Here is an 18,706-nt window from a genome sequence, read left to right as displayed (position 1 = left end):
GTTATGACTTATATTCACTAGAGGCCAGTGTTTTCAGAACAACTGTAACTCACTTTTATCGTTCTTTCATTTATTAAATGTACGTTTTTATTTTTTTATTATTATGTAAAAACATAATAAATTCGAAATATTCACGTATTGGTAAAACATATTAAAGATAACATTTGATTAATGGCTTTATTGAGCTCACAACAGCCGTTTGAGGACAACAACAGTGTCACGTGACCAACGCGGAAGTGACAGTCGCCTCTTCGATGCGGAAGAAGAGAGACGAGTTTGTTTTCGCGTCTGAAATTGTTTGTTTTGGATTTATAATGAAACCTAAGTCGCAGACAACAATAACAACAACAACAATAAAGAAACGGGTTTACAGTTTTATCTCCAGCTGAAGTTTGACCGACGTACCAGAAGCCAAATGGCTAATTTACAGGTGAGTGACTAAGTTGTTACCTGCTTCCGTAAGACTGACGTCAAGCCGCTTTTGGAGAAGCGACGTGTAAAACTCTGTGTATTTAAACATAAAGGTGAACTACCTCTGTGCCAGTGGTTAGAAGTTATATGTGTTGTCTTTATTGTCGTCTATTGACTCATTCAGTAATGTTTTGTGGGTCAGCTTCAAAGGGGTGAAGACATTTTGGGTTGCCAGGTTTGGAAAACCTCCTTTTTCCATCGCTGCACTACATGGTATAAACATTTATGAAGATGTTTATTTATATTGTTAAGTTTCAGATGTATTTCATCTTTAAACTTAATATAGGGTTTATTTTTAAGAAAAATCAAAGAATACTTTACGAGAAGAAAAGATTTGAGAAAAGCCTGAAAAGTTTACACAACTTTGTGCATCAAAACATTTTATTTCTATATTCTTCTCTCATTAACCATCTCATTGGATTCAACTTCCTCACTGTATATAAAGTGTCATTATTTTACTTTATATACTTTAAATACCTAATATCTATGTACCTTTGCTTAAGTTGGAGTTTTTAACTCAATATATAACTTGTACTTGTAATATTTGTATTACCATTTTTTTTTAAATTAATTTAATTATAGATTGCCCTTTTAGTAATGACTTTATTATTAAATAATGTGTTCACTGGAAAGTTTTTATTTATAAAGTCATTATTACAAAATAGAAGAAAACCTGCCGCAAATTTGTCTTACCGTCCTTTAACTGCAAAGCGCGTGAGTGAAAGTAATTATTCTTATTATTATTAATAACCACATAAGTAACTACTTGTTGCCTGTTTCTCAGAAAGCGATCGATCTCGCCAGCAAAGCTGCAGCGGAGGACAAAGCCCAGAACTACGAGGAGGCGCTGAGATGTTACCAGAACGCCGTCCAGTACTTCCTCCACGTGGTCAAGTGTGAGGAGCCCAACCACGACGAACTCTTCTGATACCGGGATTATTTAGTCTGAGTTGACTTCCTGTGTTGACTTCCTGCGTTGACTTCCTGTGTTGACTTCCTGTGTTGACTTCCTGAGTTGACTTCCTGTGTTGACTTCCTGTGTTGACTTCCTGAGTTGACTTCCTGTGTTGACTTCCTGTGTTGACTTCCAGTGTTGACTTCCTGAGTTGACTTCCTGTGTTGACTTCCTGTGTTGACTTCCTGAGTTGACTTCCTGTGTTGACTTCCTGTGTTGACTTCCAGTGTTGACTTCCTGTGTTGATTTCCAGTGTTGACTTCCTGAGTTGACTTCCCGTATTGATTTCCTGTGTTGACTTCCCGTGTTGACTTCCTGTATTGACTTCCTGAGTTGACTTCCCGTATTGACTTCCTGAGTTGACTTCCTGAGTTGACTTCCTGAGTTGACTTCCTGTGTTGACTTCCCGTATTGACTTCCTGAGTTGACTTCCTGAGTTGACTTCCCGTATTGACTTCCTGAGTTGACTTCCTGAGTTGACTTCACGTATTGACTTCCTGAGTTGACTTCCCGTATTGACTTCCTGAGTTGACTTCCCGTGTTGACTTCCCATGTTGACTTCCTGCATTGACCTCCTGTATTGACTTCCCATGTTGACTTCCTGCATTGACCTCCTGTATTGACTTCCTGAGTTGACTTCCTGTATTGACTTCCCGTGTTGACTTCCCATGTTGACTTCCTGTATTGACTTCCCGTGTTGACTTCCTTGCAGACGAGGCTCAGGGCGAGCGGGCGGCGCAGAGCATCCGGGCGAAGTGCCTGGAATACCTGGACCGAGCGGAGCAGCTGAAGGAGTACCTGAAGAAGAAGGAGAACGCCCCGCCGGCCAAACCCGTCAAGGAGTCTGACGACAAAGGGTACGTCATGTCATGTTTATACATTTATATTTATTGTTACGCGATAACGATGCACAGAAGGCGTCCACGCCGAGGGCCCGACTGTGTTTCATTGTTCTATTTGTTGTTACAATTCAGAATGGATTAAAATACAGAACTGAATTTATTATGTTTAGCATCGTAAACAAGGAGAAGGAGTTAATGACATGAGAAAAACATCAGAAAAACATCAGAAAAACAAAAAAAACAAAAATCAGAACAAATCAGAACAAATCAGGAAAAAAAGTACAACAAAGAAAAAATCAGAAAAACAACAATGAAAAATTCAGATGAAAAAAAAAAAAACTAAATTAAATCACAAGAAATTTACGAAGAAATTAACAAATAAATAAATAAGATTAAATAAAATTCTGAAAAACAAAGAGAAACAACAAATGTTTTATTTTAAGTTTGAAGTGTTATTTTAACAGTTTAATTAAAAGTGCACCGAATAAACACCTAGAAATAATACCTCATTATTTATTAATTAAGAATTCACAGTTTAATATCAGTTTTTTTTTTTATTCTAAAAAGTTATTAGCAAACTGAGTCTTACTGCAGAGAAAAAAGAAGAAGGTACAGAGCCTTGTTTAATAAAGTGTGATTTTAATTCCAGGGATGAAAGTGGTGACGATGCAGAGAAAAAGAAGTTTGAAAATCAACTCTCAGGTGAGCGTGTGTGTGTGTGTGTGAGAAAAGCACTTTTTAGGTTTAGGACATTTCCTTAGTTTTTTGGGGTTAAAATAAGTGCGTTGACCCCGGAGGTCATGGCCGTGTATCCCGTGACATGGCAAAAGGACCCAGAGAGATGAAGCACCTTCCTCGGGACGCTGGTTTTTAACCCGTCTCCCGTCCAGGCGCCATCATCATGGAGAAGCCGAACATCAAGTGGGAGGACGTCGCCGGCCTGGAGGGCGCCAAAGAGGCCTTGAAGGAAGCCGTGATCCTGCCCATCAAATTCCCTCACCTGTTCCAGGGCAAGCGGACCCCCTGGAGGGGGATCCTGCTGTTCGGCCCCCCGGGGACCGGCAAGTCCTACCTGGCGAAGGCGGTGGCCACGGAGGCCGGAAACTCCACCTTCTTCTCCATCTCCTCCTCCGACCTGGTGTCCAAGTGGCTGGGCGAGAGTGAAAAGTGAGGCACCCTGAATAGTAAAAAAAAAATCTATTTGTTAATTCATTTCCGTGAGGTTTTGAGCTCGCTCAGTAACACCCCCCCCCCCCCCCCCTCAGGCTGGTGAAGTGCCTCTTCACGTTGGCCCGGGAGCACCGGCCGTCCATCATCTTCATCGACGAGATCGACTCGCTGTGCGGTTCCCGCAGCGAGAACGAGAGCGAGGCGGCGCGCAGGATCAAGACGGAGTTCCTCGTGCAGATGCAAGGTGGGCGAGGGGCGAGGGGCGAGTTTTTATGAAGGGGGGGGGGGGGAGAAAATATTGATTGACCTCCTCGTCCGTTTTTTTTTTTTTTTTTTCAGGCGTCGGAAACAACAACGAGGGCGTCCTGGTGCTCGGAGCCACCAACATCCCCTGGACGCTGGACTCGGCCATCCGGAGAAGGTTTGTTTATATAAATATGGAGAGAATAATGTTCACATATAATAATATAGGTTATTTTATTATGTTGTAAATCATAAGCGGCTCTAAAAGTGATGAGTTCCACCTCCTTTTGGTTATGAATGAAAGGTTTTGAAGGAGTGCATTTCTTTTTCATTCATATTTGTTATTTACATTTTTTATTTAAATCTTTATTTAACCAGGTGAATCCCATCGAGATTTTAAAAAATCTATTTTTAGAGGGGGACCTGACAGGCAGCAACACAAGAAACACGTAGTTACAAACAAAAAAACACACAACAAGACGAGTTAAAAGAAAATAAAAGTTAAGAGACGGCGACATTACCGAGTTAATTTAAGAAACATTTAAATTGTTTGCATGGCGAGGAATGTGAACGGGAGCGGAAGAAAAGAAAGAAAAGAACTCTGCTTTACGAACATTGTCCGACATCACGCATGAGTCCTGATCCATCTGCAGGTGCATGCTGGGTAGTGGAGCTTAGCTCCCTGGTGGCGTTCTGTAGTCCGGCAGGTCTGACCGGTCGGTCGGGCTGCGGGACAGAAAATATCCTCAAACGTCCGCCGCATTTAATTCCCGCGCGCTTCCTTCTATGATGTCATCGATAAACACGAGAGAAAAGGAAACGTAGCTCCAGGAATACGACGTTTTGGTTCTCTACCTGCCGATCTTCAAACGTCTTCCTCTGTTTCTACTTCTGATCTCTGTGAGGTCTCACTCTTTGTCTTTTGTTTCTCTTCAGGTTTGAGAAGAGGATCTACATCCCGCTGCCCGAGGCGCACGCCCGCTCCTTCATGTTCAAGCTGCATCTGGGCTCCACCCCCAGCACCCTGACGGAGGCGGACTACGTCACCTTGGGCCAAAAGACCGCCGGCTACTCCGGGGCGGACATCAGCGTCATCGTGAGGGACGCCCTCATGCAGCCGGTCAGGAAGGTCCAGTCCTCCACGCACTTCAAAAAGGTAAGAACAAAATAATAATTCATGTGTTATAGCTGCATTCTCTCTCCTGACCACCAGGGGGTGACTCCTCTGGTTGTCTAGAAGTCTACGCTTCATGTGTTAAAGCTGCATTCTCTCTCCTGACCACCAGGGGGTGACTCCTCTGGTTGTCTAGAAGTCTACACTTCATGTGTTAAAGCTGCATTCTCTCTCCTGACCACCAGGGGGCGACTCCTCTGGTTGTATAGAAGTCTATGCTTCATGTGTTAAAGCTGCATTCTCTCTCCTGACCACCAGGGGGCGACTCCTCTGGTTGTATAGAAGTCTATGCTTCATGTGTTAAAGCTGCATTCTCTCTCCTGACCACCAGGGGGCGGCGACTCTGGTTGTAAAGAAGTCTATTAAAATATATATATATAATACAGCATATTCCCTTTCCTCTCTCTCTATCTCCCCCTCTCCCCCCCCTAACAACAGGTCCGCGGGTCATCGTGGAACAACCCCGACGTGGTGGTGGACGACCTCCTGACCCCGTGCTCGCCGGGCGACCCCAACGCCATCGAGATGACGTGGATGGAGGTCTCCGGGGAGAAGCTGCTGGAGCCGGTGGTGTGCATGGTGAGAAAACGAGAGCGTTTGATTGGAGGAGAGGAGAGGGGGGGGGGCGATGGCCGCCGCCGCTCGTTGGCTCACCCGCGTGGTCGTTTCTCTCTCCCGCAGCCCGACATGCTGCGCTCGCTCGCCACCACCAAGCCCACGGTGAACGACCAGGACTTGGACAAGCTCAAGAAGTTCACAGAGGACTTTGGTCAAGAAGGATGATGAAGACGCTTCTGCTCTTCACTTTGATTTTTTGTGTGGCTTTTTTCTAAACTAATCAATCAACTGCACGATTATTTGCTCATTTAAATCGATCCATCGCGTTTACAGCTTCACATTCGTACAGTTTCCTTTTTACGTTTTATTTGGCGTGTCTCAGAAAGCAGAAGCGACCACCGGACGGTCCTCGGGGTCGACGCGGCGCCTTCTCAATATCGTCTGTTTCACCGTCGGCTTTTATATATTTATACTGTCGAATTTATCAAAACACTCTTTTAAACACGTCAATAACCGTTTACTGGTTATTTTTGTTTCTCTGTACACATCGTAAAATTATATAAAATGTTGTACCTTTTCTTTTTTTATTAAGCATTTGTAAATGCCATCTGCGTAAATCATCTGCACTAAACTTTGAGACCCTTGTGGTCGGTTCCTGTGTGATGTGAATTGCTTTATATATATTATTATATATAATATATGTATGAAATATATATATATAATTATATCTATTATTTATGATATATAAATTATATATATAACTTATATATTATATAATGTAACCATTTATTATTAATATATATATATTAGTATATATTTATTTATTATTATTAATATAAAAAAATATAATATATATTAATATATATAGACATTAAAACATATATTAATATATATATATAATATTAAAATAATTTATATATTAATATATTTATGCTGAATGGGTTTCTTTTGGGGGTTAAAGGTCACTTCCTGGTTACATAAATAAAACGTTAAATGTCTCAGGGTTCAAATAAACAACACAAGTCTTTATTACCTTTGTGAACATATATTATTTAATTATTGAAAATACATCTGTTAGTTAACTATCATATATTGTTGTATTCTAAAAGCAGAGTAGATACAAGTTAAGGAGAAATATATAAAACAGACGTCACGCTGTTAGGCTGCTCGCACAAAGACGATCATGTGCTTCACAGACGTCATCACATCTCCACATCTCGTGGCGAGTTAATGAAGACGAGCGGTTTCCTCGAAGAGCGGAGCGTGTTTCTACCGAGCGGCCGCAGAACAATAGAGACCTGATGTGTTCGTTCAGGCTGCCTCAAACCGACTGAGATATCAAAGAAAACAAACAACAGCTGTGGGTCAAACAGCTGCCAGCGGAAACAGCATAAGACTCAAGTTAGGAGTCACGGAACCTTTCACTGCAGAGCACAGCCAGTGGTGACATCATCACATCCAAAATGAGGACAGGAGTACTGCTGTGTGTGTACGTGTGTGTTCAATGTGTGGGTGTGCATGTGTGTTGGTGTGTGTTCATATATGTGTGTTTTTGTTTGTGTGTGCATGTGTGTTCATATTTGTTTGTGTGTGTGTGTGTGTGCATGTGTGTTCATGTGGGTGTTTGTGCATGTGTGTGTTTTTGTGTGCGTATGGTCATATGTGTGTGTGTGCATGTGTGTTTGTGTGTGTGAGGTGTTCATATGTATGTGTTTTTGTCTGTGTATTCATATGTGTGTGTTCGTTTGTGTTCATATGTATGTGTTTTTGTCTGTGTTCATGTGTGTTCATGTGTGTGTGTGCGCGTGTCAGCCCGCCTCCATCAGAAATATCCCGAGGAGTCAAAGAAACGCTGTAAATCAAAGTAAAGGCCGAGTACAGAGACGGGAACACACAGAAATGCACTTATTAAAGACCGTTTACAGTAACTCTGCAAATATGAAAAGCTGAAACGTTCTCCATGAATCAGAAACCAACAAACTGGAGGACCTGAAATGAACAACAGAGAAGTGTCTTTCCTCTTATTTAAATAACTCTATAAAAAGAGGCGTAGCCGGTCGTCAGCTGATCAATGGGGTTTCTTCGTAACACTTTTATGCCGTGAATCAGAATTCTTCTAAATCGGGCGAGAGACATCGCAGTCTACGAAAAGATCCATCGTGAAAGGTTTCTACCGCCACCTAGCGGCGAGACTGCAGATTACAATCAAATTGCAAAGCGTGTGGGAGAACGTCCGCCATCTTGGTTTGGCCGTTCTGGGCCACCGTAGAGAAATAACTTAGGGCACAACTTGAGTAAATGTATAAACGGCGAGTAAAGAAAACGTACTTCATAATATTATATTCCATTTCCCACCGGAGATGCGTCACACTGTACCTTTAAATGGAGTAATTGTTGCGTATGATTTTTGGTTAAATAACACAGAGAGAGAGAGAGGGCAACTGCCACACGGGCATATGAGAAAGTGCTGACAGTATATATACACATATATATATAAATACATACACACTCACACGCGGGGGGGGCGTTTACTAAATGAACGTTAATCGAGACACTAGAAGACGGCGAAGAGCGAGCCGATGGCCAGACCGGTCGCCGCTCCGGCGATCATCCCCAACGCCACGTCGCCTCCGTCTTCCCACTGGCGTCCCCGGATAACGGTGTGGTTCACGCCGGGAGCGCCGTACCCGCCTAGAGACAACAACAACAACAACAGACACGGCGTCTCATTCCAGTTTCCTCTGGTGTTGTTCGGGCTCGGCCCTGAGAGGCGCGCGGGCTCACCGTGGTACTGGTACGGGTACGCCACGGCGTACGGCTGCCCGTCGGGGGAGTACACGATCTGCGTGGCGTGCGGCGGAGGTGCGACGTACTCTCCGTACGGACCCGGAACGAAGACCTGCCGGGAAACGAGGACAACAAAGAGCCACTGTTGATCCTCTGAGGGCTCCTTCATGTGACCGGAGAGACAATCCAGCCAGTGTTGAGTGGAGCGTCTTCATGGATTCACCAGGAACTTTATTTTGAAAACAGGGTTCATTTCCAGGACTTTTCCATGATTTAAAGTTTAGTGAAATCTCGGTGCAGACATGGAAAAGTGAGAAAATGTCGTATGTAAACTAACAAAGAGATAACAAAGCATACACAATATAACCTTAAATGATCCAAATGAATGAGAGACGATAGTTTTGATTAAAAGAATAAAACGTTTATGTATTTTCAGTTAAGGTGCATTCACCTGCAGCGTGGAAAAATGTGCGTGTATGAAGGAGCGTATGCCGGCTTATATTTAAATTGGTTTAAAAAGCATATTAATTATTTAAAAACTCAATGTAAATGAACATATGAATATAACAAATATACAGGATATTTCCAAAACTTTGGGGATTTTTCCCAAAACTGTAAATAACCATTTAAAATTTCCAGGACTTTTTTCCAGGTTTTTCATGACCATAGGAACCCTGTTACTGTCGTAGGAAAAGCATCTGTAACACGTTCCTAAGATATCATACGGACATGTTGCGTGAGGACACGCTGCATATTCACACCGTTTAATTCCTTTTACCTGAGGTGAGGGGGCGTATTCTGAGTAGACGGGAGGAGCCGACGGCATCACGTCCTGTGTAAAGCCGACCTTAGGTGGAGCAACCTCCTGAAAAAACGACAAAAGAAATTACACGGAGAAAAAATAACGTCACGCTTGAAAGCCGAGAATGAAAAGTGAGCTACACGACGTTTGAAAGCAGTCGAGAATTCTCAAATGTATAAGATAAGAAAAACAAATATGAGTTCACAAAGACAGTTGAAGTCAACAGCTCATTCATTAATAAGACAGATAAAGATAGACAGGTGTTTTTTTACAACAACTTCACGCTTTTATTTTGGTAACAAATCCTAACCTAAAAAAAAAGAAGATGTATCAGAAGCTCACCCGATTCATTCTGGCCTCCTGCAGCGCCATGGTCCACACCCTGCAGCACAGAGTGGAAACTAAGGATTCAATTACATTTATTTAGCTCCGCCCCCAAAAAAATTATCACAAATCGGCCTCAGCGGGGCGTTGTAAGACGACCTTCTCCAGCTCAGGAAAAACACAAGGAGGCATCGCTCTCACAGAAGTGTCCAAAGATAAATGTAAAGTAGCGTCTTTTTTTGAAAATATAAAAAAGGGGGTGTGGCTAAAATAACATCAAACGATGATAACAAAGACTCGTCTTACAGGGCGTCGTCCGCGCTCTCTGCACACAGGCTGACGACCCGGCCGTCCCTGCACACTATCTGGAGGAAGGCGTCGCGCATCTTCCCCTCCGGCGGGTTCAGCTCTGAGGGGACAAATAACAACAAAAGAGGTGAGAACCTTTCAGATGTGAAAAATCTACGAACGTCGTCGTTGTTGTTGTTGTTGTTGACAGACGCCGCCGACGGGCACCTTGACACGCGGCGGAGCTGCGGATGTTGATGCAGTCCACCCTCATGTGGAGCTCGTCCTCCATGTCACAGCGCTGCTGGTCGTTGTAGAAGACGAGGCGGCCGTCGGCCCAAAGGTCAAACCAGTTCCTCTTCCACCGGCGCAGGATGGTGCCTGTGGACGGGAAACACAACACAGGAAATCATTCATAGAGCAGATCACAACAAACTGACGCAGCATCTTTAAACTGCTCTATGAGTATTGCTTATTATGCGTGAATTATTAAACCGGGTACTCACTCTGTCGATGGAGCCAACCACTCTTTACCATCGACATCCTAACCTAAAAGAATAATATATATTTATATAGGTAGACATATACACGTCGGTCAGTAACTGTCAGTAATGAACTGGTTATATACCTCGTCATACTGTTGATGTTATTGTTATTGTTGTCATTTCTATTTTTATGAAGTAATTATAGTAGCTTATCAAACAACCAGCTGTTGTCGTGTAAATACCATACGCACCCTGTGACTGGACATCGTGAACAATATGTTAGAGCTTATTGTCTAATGTCTACGCTGTTTGTATTATTCTTCACATGACCACGTATCTCTCTATAATGTATCACATGTCAAATGTATGTTTATTATACATATTTTGTGTTAATAATAATAAAATACAATATGATACCATTATATATTTGATATTTGGTTCAATAATAGCACATTGCTGCACTATAGATACTATATATAATGCCATATCTTAATATTTACTATGTTACACTATACTACTATATTACTAACACATATACCATGTCTCTTATCCCATACCGCATCAGAACTGTATTATGTTATTGTGTTGACTCTTGAACAATATTCTTTTTTATTGATTCACTGAGTCACATTACCGCCTGGTCTACATCGTTTACATAAACATGTTGACTCTGCCCTGTTTCGTAATGTCTTGAATTATATATAAGCGTAGAAAGCACCAGAAGTAAGTAATAGGAGCAACATTCGTTGTAGAATAGAAACTATACAAGAAAATGATCATGTATAGTTTCTATTCCACAACTAATTTTTATGCTTATATATAATTCATAATGATCTTCTCTGATTACCAGGCGTGGCACAGCCAAAACAAACCTTGTGACAGACACGTTTTCCACCATATGGTAGTGACTATTAATTATTATATTATTATGTCTTATTATTTTAATCTTATATATTATGATATTATTATGTATTTAGTTATTGTTATTATTTATTATTATTATTTCATATTATTTTTTAATACAAACTGTATTTACCAGGACAATCACTTAACTAGTCGCTGGTAGTGACTATTAATTGTTATATTATTATGTCTTATTATATTCTTATTATTTATTATGATATTATTATGTATTTATTTATTGTTATTCTTTATTATTCCATATTATTATTAAATATTATTATTTTAAACGAACTGTATTTACCAGGACAATCACTTAACTAGTCGCTCGATCATCGTGGTTGTCATGGCACCTAGCTGACCTATAGGTAACGGCTGCTGTCTCCAAGCAACGGGTCAAGTTAGCTCGGCGAGTTGTTGTCTAGGTTAGCCGACTAGCTTAACCGACGTGTCTTGCGTGACGTTAACGTCCCGCGTGGGGTTTCGGTCCGTCGTACAAACTTCACGACGCTGACTAGCTTTAAGAAATACAACGCATGCTCTTGTGAAGGCGTAGTGCCATTCTGGGATACTTACTTGATTTGGGTGCGTGTTTTATGAAGGAAAAAAAAAAAAGATGGAAGGCTTTCTTGATGGAAAGGTAGCAGAACCCCGGAAGTGAGATCGACGAAGTCAAAAAGTAGACGACGACCTCCTCCCGCGGCGCGTTTCAGCGTCAGTCCCTTCGGGAGAGGGAGACGTTTGTTTTGGATGACGTGACCCGTCAGCAGACAGCGTTGGGAAGTGCGCGCGAACTCGGCGAGCGCGCGCTCGTTGGTCTCATGCTGGTGGGCGGGGCGACGTGTTGAAATAAACATGGTGGAAATATTACCAAGAAGAGTATGGAAGCCTATTTTAATCCAATTTAAATATATCCCCCTGGTGAATCCTAATTATGAGATGAAAAGTCTTAAGAATGAGATATGAATTTGTAATTATGAGATAGAAAGTCATATTTATGAGATACACAGTTGAGATTAGGAGATAACAAGTTTTAATTATGAGATACACAATCGAAATTATGAGATAACAAGTCATACTTGTGAGCTAAAGCGAAAACGATGAGATAAGTCATAATTATCAGCTAAAAAGTTAAGATTTAAAAATAAAAAGTTTAAATTGTCAGATATCAAGTTATGATTATGAAATCAAAAGTCATAATTATGAGATACAAAGTCAATATAATGAGATAAAAAAATTCTAATTATCATCACAGCAGATAATTCAAATTGACAATGGATGCATTATCACGACTAAGTTTTAATCTTATTACTTTTCTTTTCCAGTAATGGACTTCCATACTAACAGAGAACCTCAACCATCAAATGATTTACATGGTTGTCAATGCAGCGAGCAGCTGTTGTTTTTATCTGTTTCCACAGTAAAACAGATGTTTTCTGGAGTAAAGTTTTCACTGAGGGATTTATTGAAAGTGAAGTAAATACGTTGCAATGGTAAATCCTAATGATGAGACATAAAGTCCTAATTATGAGATATACAGTCATAATTATGGGATCAGAAGTCTTAATTACCGGATACAAAGTAACAATTATGAGATAAAATAAAAATTATGACATTAAGTAAAAAATTATGACATTAAATATTCAAAATTCTAAGATAAAATAATAATTATGAGATGAAAAGTAACAATTAGACAAAGAATATTTAATATAATCATATTTAATTTGTACTGGCAGTATGGGTTTCCAAACTAACTCATAACCTGAACCATCGAGAGATTGAATCAGCTTATTATTATTATTATTAATATTATTAATAATTTCCTGTAAAAAGCACCGTTGCAGCAAAGATCCGGTTCGATCACTACATTTCGATTAATATGAATAAAAGTTTGATCTGACAGACGCGGTCATGGTGAATTGCCCACAGCCGTTGTGATGCCCCTCGCCACTGCGCATGCGCGTCACAAACTCCCTCGCAGCAGAAAAAGTTGCATTCTGTGACGTCGCGGCTCGTCCGCGGTGCACGTGCGCCGGGTGGGGAAACGGATTCCGCGTGACCGCAAAGCAGCAGCGAGCGGGCGGGCGGCGTTTCATTACCGCCATCAAGTATCTCAGAGCCACTAACCGACGGGGCGTCCCAGAGTCTCAAAACAAGCGCACCAACTCTCCCGACCAACCGCTTTTTTTTGTGTTGTTTTGTTTTTTAGAGCTAACGAGAATAACGCAGAAGCTTAATAGCTAACCTGAAATGGCGACGGCCATATACTTGGAGCATTACCTCGACAGTGAGTACCCGGGGATGAACTGCATTTTTATGAATATTAAGAATATGTGCTTTAAAGCACAGTTTTATTGCATCGACTCACTTTATTGCTTCGCAGCGCGTGAAGCAACGAGAGCTAGCCGTTACTAGCTTGCGAGCTAACTGGGTGACCTAAAAACCAAGCAACGGGTTTTTAATAGGGGGGGGTGTTAAAATAACGTTGTTATCACACGCGTTATTGTTATTAACACTTTTTTAAATTGGTCTATTTTGTTGAAAATCTGTGTGGGTTTGCTTTCGGGCGGCGGGTCGCGCGCGTTTGCAACCTGTTGATAACCGCGTTAAGCAGTTACGCGCCGGGGGGGAGGGGTTAGTAAAGTGCGTCACACCGCCCCCCCCGGATGCTTTAACACTACACCTCTGAAACCATTAACACTAATGCATTTGCTAAGAGCGACACATTTAACGTGCGTTTCACAACTTTACACACACTTATCTTTTTTTGTGCAAAATTATAATCGCATTACGCTGCTTTATCCCCAGTTTTCAATTTTAACAACAGTAAACATTGGCAATGAGTTCACTTCGAAGAGCTTGCGCTCCATAAAAAAGAACCACCGGTAAACATTGGGGCTTGGACAACAATATGGAGCTATATAATTATAATATATGCACTAATGATGTTTGAGGAGTGTAAATAACTTTCTCCTTGTTTTAATTGAACGTGTGTTATGTCATAAATATACACTCATTCTTGCGTGTGTGTATGTGCATTCACCCTGCTGTTGATTTCTTCTCTAGGTATTGAAAACCTACCATGTGAGCTGCAGAGAAACTTTACTTTGATGCGGGACCTGGACAACAGGACTGAAGGTGATCATTTAACTTCATAAAGCAAATATCATCCAAATGCTATATTGATTTTGTTGGCTTATTTAGAGTACCACCCAGCATTCACCTGAACAGAGAACCTATAAACCTTTTTCATGGCAGCTATAGGGATTTAGCATAATAGCACAGGTGTAACTAGCGGCATTGCCAATGGCTCAGGTCCTTTAATTACCACCATAAATCTTGCAAATGTACCCAAATTGTCATTAATCCCACTTGTGCATTTCCTACAATACCAAAAAGTCTGCTGTGAAAGAATATTTCTCAGCTACGATAACTGAAAACATCTACGTGGGTGTGCGTCGTGCAGAAAAGAAAGGAGAGATCGACAAACTGGCCGACGAGTACATCGCGCAGGTGAAGAACCTGGCCTCGGAGCAGAGAGTGGAACACCTGCAGAAGATCCAGCACGCCTACAGCAAGTGCAAAGAGTTCAGCGATGACAAAGTTCAGCTGGCCATGCAGACGTACGAAATGGTCAGTTTCCTAGCAGTGTTTCCATAGATTATCAGAACGGTTTCATAATGTCGACGTGTTGGAAATGGACGTTCCAGTGACGGTTCGGATGTTTCACGATGGCTTTCCTGCAGGTGGACAAACACATCCGCCGGCTGGATGCCGACCTGGCTCGCTTTGAGAACGAGCTGAAGGAGAAACTGGATATGAGCGGCTACGAGAGCACAGAAGGAAGAGCCGTGAAAAGTACGCGGCGCGTCCTCGAGGCTTTCGTCCGCCAGTCGAATCGGATCGCCGCTCGTTTTACTGAACCGTTGTAAACGTTTCCCGCAGAGGGTGAAGCCCGGGGGCTGAGAGAGAAGAGGGCATCCCGAGGAAGAGCGAGGAAAGGTTCCGAGGAAGATTCTCCCAAAAAGAAGAAGATAAAAAACAGGTGTGTTTTGGGCCGGTGGCTCCTCCCCTAAGCGACTCATTCCTTTGTTTAATGCTAACAATGTGTTTTCCGTTGGACTTCCAGCCCGGACGTGAGCGACGCCCTCCTGCCGATGCAGCCGTCGGACGTCTTGGACATGCCGGTGGACCCCAACGAGCCGACGTACTGCCTGTGCCACCAGGTGTCGTACGGAGAGATGATTGGATGCGATAACCCGGACGTAAGTGTTCCTCTCGCTGTCGGTACCAGTCGGACCGCCCGGTTCTGCGAGCGGTTCCTAACGATGTCGCCGTTTGTCTTCCCCCAGTGTCCGATTGAGTGGTTTCACTTCGCTTGCGTTGATCTCGCCTCGAAACCCAAAGGGAAATGGTAAGAACGTTTCATTATTATGCACCTACCTCACGATTGGCCTCTGTGCTTTAACACATTTACATCCTCCGTCCTCCCAGGTTCTGTCCGAGGTGCACTCAAGACAAGAAGAAGAAATGAGGGTTCTTTCAGAAACACGTGACGGGTAACGAGGATGTTTTTCCACTTGGACCCTATTTTCAGACCTTTTTGTGACCAACGGGACGACGCACACCTTCTTCTCACAAGCGTTCGGAGATGTGGAGCGACGACTTCCCGGCACATCCAGTTACTGCTGGACTAACGGGGAACCGTAGAGAAGGAGAACGCTGCAGACAGATTGTTATTAAGTGTCCCGAGGACATGATGGAAGGAGCCCAACAGAGGAGCCAAACCGTTCTCTTGATCCGGTCCGTTTGTCGGGGCGTCTGACCGAGCCTCGTCCTGAAACTTGACGCCCAGAGACGGCAAATGAGAGTTGGAGAGAGGCAACACTTTTTTAAATGGTTGGAGGGGAATAAATGTGCGTTATCTAAAGATTTGGGCAACGTAGACGAATGTCTAAATTCCTCTAAAGATTTAAAAACGAGACTTCGCCTCGTTTATACACGATAACAAACGGACCCGGTCGAGTTTTGCAACATGTTTTTTTTCTTTTTTTTCTAGCTGCCGTCTGCAGAGTTCTCCATGGATACTAAAAACATCTTCTCCCCGTCAGTCAGAGACTAAAACATGAAGGGGAAGAAGGTCCAGGTGGAAGAATGCTGAAGTGACTCTTGAACTCATAATGTATGCATTGTTGTTGTAGTTAAGTGTAATGTATGTGTGTGTGTGTATATATCTATAGATGGAGATATATATAGATATGATATTCAGATCCTATAATTCTATCGACCAGGTGGGTCATACTGCTTATTTTTTTTAAAGGCCTAATCTGAAATCTGAGTCCAGCTACTCAAATTATCTCTCCTATCAGAACATCCCTCCTTTAAAAAAAATCATGTATATTATCATCACTGGCATACTCGCACATCTTGGATCGGGCTCGAGCTTACTTGAAATATATACATTTTATAAAGGGCTTTTTTTTTTTTAAAGAATCGACAGCCTGTTGAGATTTAAGAACTTTTAAAAACTTCTGACCAAATTAATTTGGTGGTAAAAATGAATTGTCATATTTCCGGTTGGCTTTCTCTTTAGGGGAAACGTCAGCGCTGCACAAAAGACGGCTAAAAGATACCTGTGTAAAAAGAGGTGTTTTGATTATTTAAAACCAGGCAAAACAATGGACGTGTATTCTTTATTAATTTTCAAAGAAGTCGTGACGCGTTTGAATGTATTTTGGTACTTTTGGTCAGTCAGTCGTGTCTCTTGTCAACTGAAGGAGGTATTTACGCACTTTGAATAAAATGTCCCCCTGAAGAGGTTTTATGATCATCTCCTTTAAATCACTTCATGGAAATACAGTATATAACACACACATTTATCTTTGTACGATATAAAACTATATTTTGTGGACACTTTTCTTATTTCAAAGATATATATGTTGTATTGCTTCCTTATCGGTGTACACTCAGATTTTATTTAATAGGATTTTGCTATCTTTCCTATTTAACTGTGAATAATAACACGTTCGCTGTAAAGCCACAAAATAAACGAGCCAAAGTCTTTGTATTTTGTAAAATTCAGTATTTTATAACAAATAAATATTCACTATTATTCGTGCGTTATTTCAATCATTAACGTTTTTGGTGTGGTTTTTAAAATGTCCACTTCCCCTCAAATTCAAAACTCTACGTGCCAATATATCCTGTTTAACTTATTTAATTATATGTTATTATTTAACTAATTTATCCTGTTTAATTTACGAAGATAATTTAAGTCTCAAGCAGCAAATGTAACCTTCAAGGAGGTTACAGCGTTCACTGGTCGAGTTCATATTTAAAAAGGGATTTTGGGCGTTTAGTCCCCAGATATGTTGACTTGCATTTGTGTTTATAATATCCAATCCCCTCTTCTTGATTGTGAATGAAGTGAGCAGATTATTTACGCTTTAAATAGCTCCCAAATGTTCACACTGAGTCAGCCCCACTCTGAAACACAACAACAGAACATGGCATCGGACTGCATCAGCTATAGATACCTGTACCTAATAAACTGGCAGCTTATCGAGTTTACTTTACTGTGTGCGAGAAGACGTCTCCTGAAAAGAGACGCCTGACATCGAGTCAAGATGGACACTTGAGCTTTGTGAGAGGTTTTAAAATCCATCGTCCGACTCTTCGTCCCAGCTGCACTTCCCTTGCGCGGTCTTGCCGAAGTCCTGCTCCACGTCGTAGACGAAGTCGGGGTCGTCTTTGCACCGCCGGTTCCTCTCGAACAGTCCGTCCATCTGGCCCTTCTTGCGGGCCAGCCCGTCGTCGTCCAGCTTGTTCAGGTCTTCGTCGGGGTCCAGGCGGAAGGAGGCCAGGCTGCGCTCCAGGCTGAGGCCCTCCATGTGGTCTCGCAGGATGAGGTGAAGCTTCTCCAGCTGGCTCTGGGGCACGGCCTCCAGGTAGTCCCTGTGCCGAGGGTGGTTCTTCAGCTTCTCCGCGGCCATGCTGTAGTCTGGATGGTAAAGGAGAGATGGGGACTCGGGGGTCAACAGGGTCAGATTAACTATAAAGGTGAGCCTTATTTACCCCCTGTTGCATCAGAGTACCAATCAAGTGTTCTTTTAGTTTTAACCCCCTATAACCTTATGCTGCATTCTCCTGTGCCAGTTTGAGGACATTTTATGCAATATAAATTGAAATAATTAAGGTTTTGGTAAGGTTCATACAAATGAAGGATCCTAGCTTTGAAGCCAGTATCCTCAGTTTGCATAGTTTTTTTAATTGTGCATGTTATTCCTATTTAAAATCCAGTTCATGTGAAATAAAGTTGAGAGATAATGAACAATAACAATAGTGTATACAAACAAAAACAATTGCAGCAAAACATGTGAAGAGTCTTGCCTTACCAGAATATTTCGAGAAGTTTCGCACGGGTATAATTCTCTTTCGGACGTGTTTAGTCTCCTTGTGTTCGTAGATTAAAACCAGAGCGGGAGGACTGAACTGGACTCCGCATCGCTTTGCCTCGAAACTCATCCTCCGTTAAATTTCAACTGGAGTTCAGAAAACACATTTTAACCGTTATAATTACTATATTTCTTTTATAAATGCGATTGACAAGTGAGCCATAGGAACGATTCGATGCCTCAGAGCGGTCCTGAATGTATCCGTCTTGGACAACGCCTGTCTATATTAATAATAAATATGTTTAAATAATAT

General features: G+C 41.9%; 4 protein-coding genes across 4 annotated transcripts; 2 read left to right on the top strand and 2 right to left on the bottom strand.

Annotated features, from left to right (window-relative positions):
- Positions 1–248: 248 nt before the first annotated feature.
- LOC130194476 (vacuolar protein sorting-associated protein 4B-like) lies at positions 249–6,057 on the top strand. Its single transcript, XM_056415547.1, has 10 exons — positions 249–430; positions 1,256–1,367; positions 2,139–2,283; positions 2,918–2,970; positions 3,159–3,435; positions 3,534–3,682; positions 3,778–3,859; positions 4,618–4,837; positions 5,294–5,434; positions 5,537–6,057. Exons 1-10 carry the CDS (start codon positions 416–418, stop codon positions 5,636–5,638), a joined length of 1,296 nt encoding a protein of 431 aa, XP_056271522.1. The 5' UTR covers positions 249–415; the 3' UTR covers positions 5,639–6,057.
- A 360-nt stretch (positions 6,058–6,417) lies between these two features.
- Positions 6,418–11,893, bottom strand: plekhb2 (pleckstrin homology domain containing, family B (evectins) member 2). Its single transcript, XM_056415590.1, has 8 exons — positions 11,576–11,893; positions 10,121–10,163; positions 9,843–9,995; positions 9,633–9,735; positions 9,345–9,384; positions 8,979–9,065; positions 8,198–8,312; positions 6,418–8,104 (listed from the first exon to the last, which is right to left on the bottom strand). The coding sequence occupies exons 2-8, from the start codon at positions 10,155–10,157 to the stop codon at positions 7,968–7,970; spliced, it is 672 nt and encodes a 223-aa protein (XP_056271565.1). The 5' UTR covers positions 10,158–10,163; positions 11,576–11,893; the 3' UTR covers positions 6,418–7,967.
- Positions 11,894–13,038: 1,145 nt separating this feature from the next.
- On the top strand, positions 13,039–16,819 carry ing5a (inhibitor of growth family, member 5a). Its single transcript, XM_056415587.1, has 9 exons — positions 13,039–13,286; positions 14,066–14,137; positions 14,466–14,632; positions 14,746–14,857; positions 14,945–15,044; positions 15,129–15,264; positions 15,352–15,413; positions 15,494–15,558; positions 16,059–16,819. The coding sequence occupies exons 1-8, from the start codon at positions 13,250–13,252 to the stop codon at positions 15,531–15,533; spliced, it is 726 nt and encodes a 241-aa protein (XP_056271562.1). The 5' UTR covers positions 13,039–13,249; the 3' UTR covers positions 15,534–15,558; positions 16,059–16,819.
- On the bottom strand, positions 16,679–18,638 carry cep19 (centrosomal protein 19). The gene is made up of 2 exons (XM_056415605.1): positions 18,394–18,638; positions 16,679–17,999 (listed from the first exon to the last, which is right to left on the bottom strand). The coding sequence occupies exons 1-2, from the start codon at positions 18,521–18,523 to the stop codon at positions 17,653–17,655; spliced, it is 477 nt and encodes a 158-aa protein (XP_056271580.1). The 5' UTR covers positions 18,524–18,638; the 3' UTR covers positions 16,679–17,652.
- Between the last annotated feature and the right edge of the window lie 68 nt (positions 18,639–18,706).

Source organism: Pseudoliparis swirei, chromosome 5, assembly GCF_029220125.1.
Source record: "Pseudoliparis swirei isolate HS2019 ecotype Mariana Trench chromosome 5, NWPU_hadal_v1, whole genome shotgun sequence".
In the NCBI taxonomy this organism is placed as follows: Eukaryota; Metazoa; Chordata; class Actinopteri; order Perciformes; family Liparidae; genus Pseudoliparis; species Pseudoliparis swirei.
Note: the sequence above shows the minus strand (reverse complement) of the source record. Positions and strands in the feature narration are given on the sequence as shown.

What these genes read in the sequence shown, in the direction of transcription:
- plekhb2 (XM_056415590.1), bottom strand. Translation starts at nt 10,157, where the DNA reads ATGTCGATGGTAAAGAGTGGTTGGCTCCATCGACAGA. An exon ending in CAGCTCCGCCGCGTGTCAAG is followed by an intron (nt 9,736 to 9,842) that starts GTGCCCGTCGGC and finishes TTGTCCCCTCAG; the next exon opens with AGCTGAACCCGCCGGAGGGG. An exon ending in AGGAGGCCAGAATGAATCGG is followed by an intron (nt 9,066 to 9,344) that starts GTGAGCTTCTGA and finishes TCGTTTTTTCAG; the next exon opens with GAGGTTGCTCCACCTAAGGT.
- ing5a (XM_056415587.1), top strand. Translation starts at nt 13,250, where the DNA reads ATGGCGACGGCCATATACTTGGAGCATTACCTCGACA. An exon ending in CTTGGAGCATTACCTCGACA is followed by an intron (nt 13,287 to 14,065) that starts GTGAGTACCCGG and finishes TTTCTTCTCTAG; the next exon opens with GTATTGAAAACCTACCATGT. An exon ending in CCATGCAGACGTACGAAATG is followed by an intron (nt 14,633 to 14,745) that starts GTCAGTTTCCTA and finishes GCTTTCCTGCAG; the next exon opens with GTGGACAAACACATCCGCCG.
- cep19 (XM_056415605.1), bottom strand. Translation starts at nt 18,523, where the DNA reads ATGAGTTTCGAGGCAAAGCGATGCGGAGTCCAGTTCAGTCCTCCCGCT. An exon ending in AAACTTCTCGAAATATTCTG is followed by an intron (nt 18,000 to 18,393) that starts GTAAGGCAAGAC and finishes TTTACCATCCAG; the next exon opens with ACTACAGCATGGCCGCGGAG.
- LOC130194476 (XM_056415547.1), top strand. An exon ending in AAGGAGTCTGACGACAAAGG is followed by an intron (nt 2,284 to 2,917) that starts GTACGTCATGTC and finishes TTTTAATTCCAG; the next exon opens with GGATGAAAGTGGTGACGATG. An exon ending in GTTTGAAAATCAACTCTCAG is followed by an intron (nt 2,971 to 3,158) that starts GTGAGCGTGTGT and finishes TCTCCCGTCCAG; the next exon opens with GCGCCATCATCATGGAGAAG.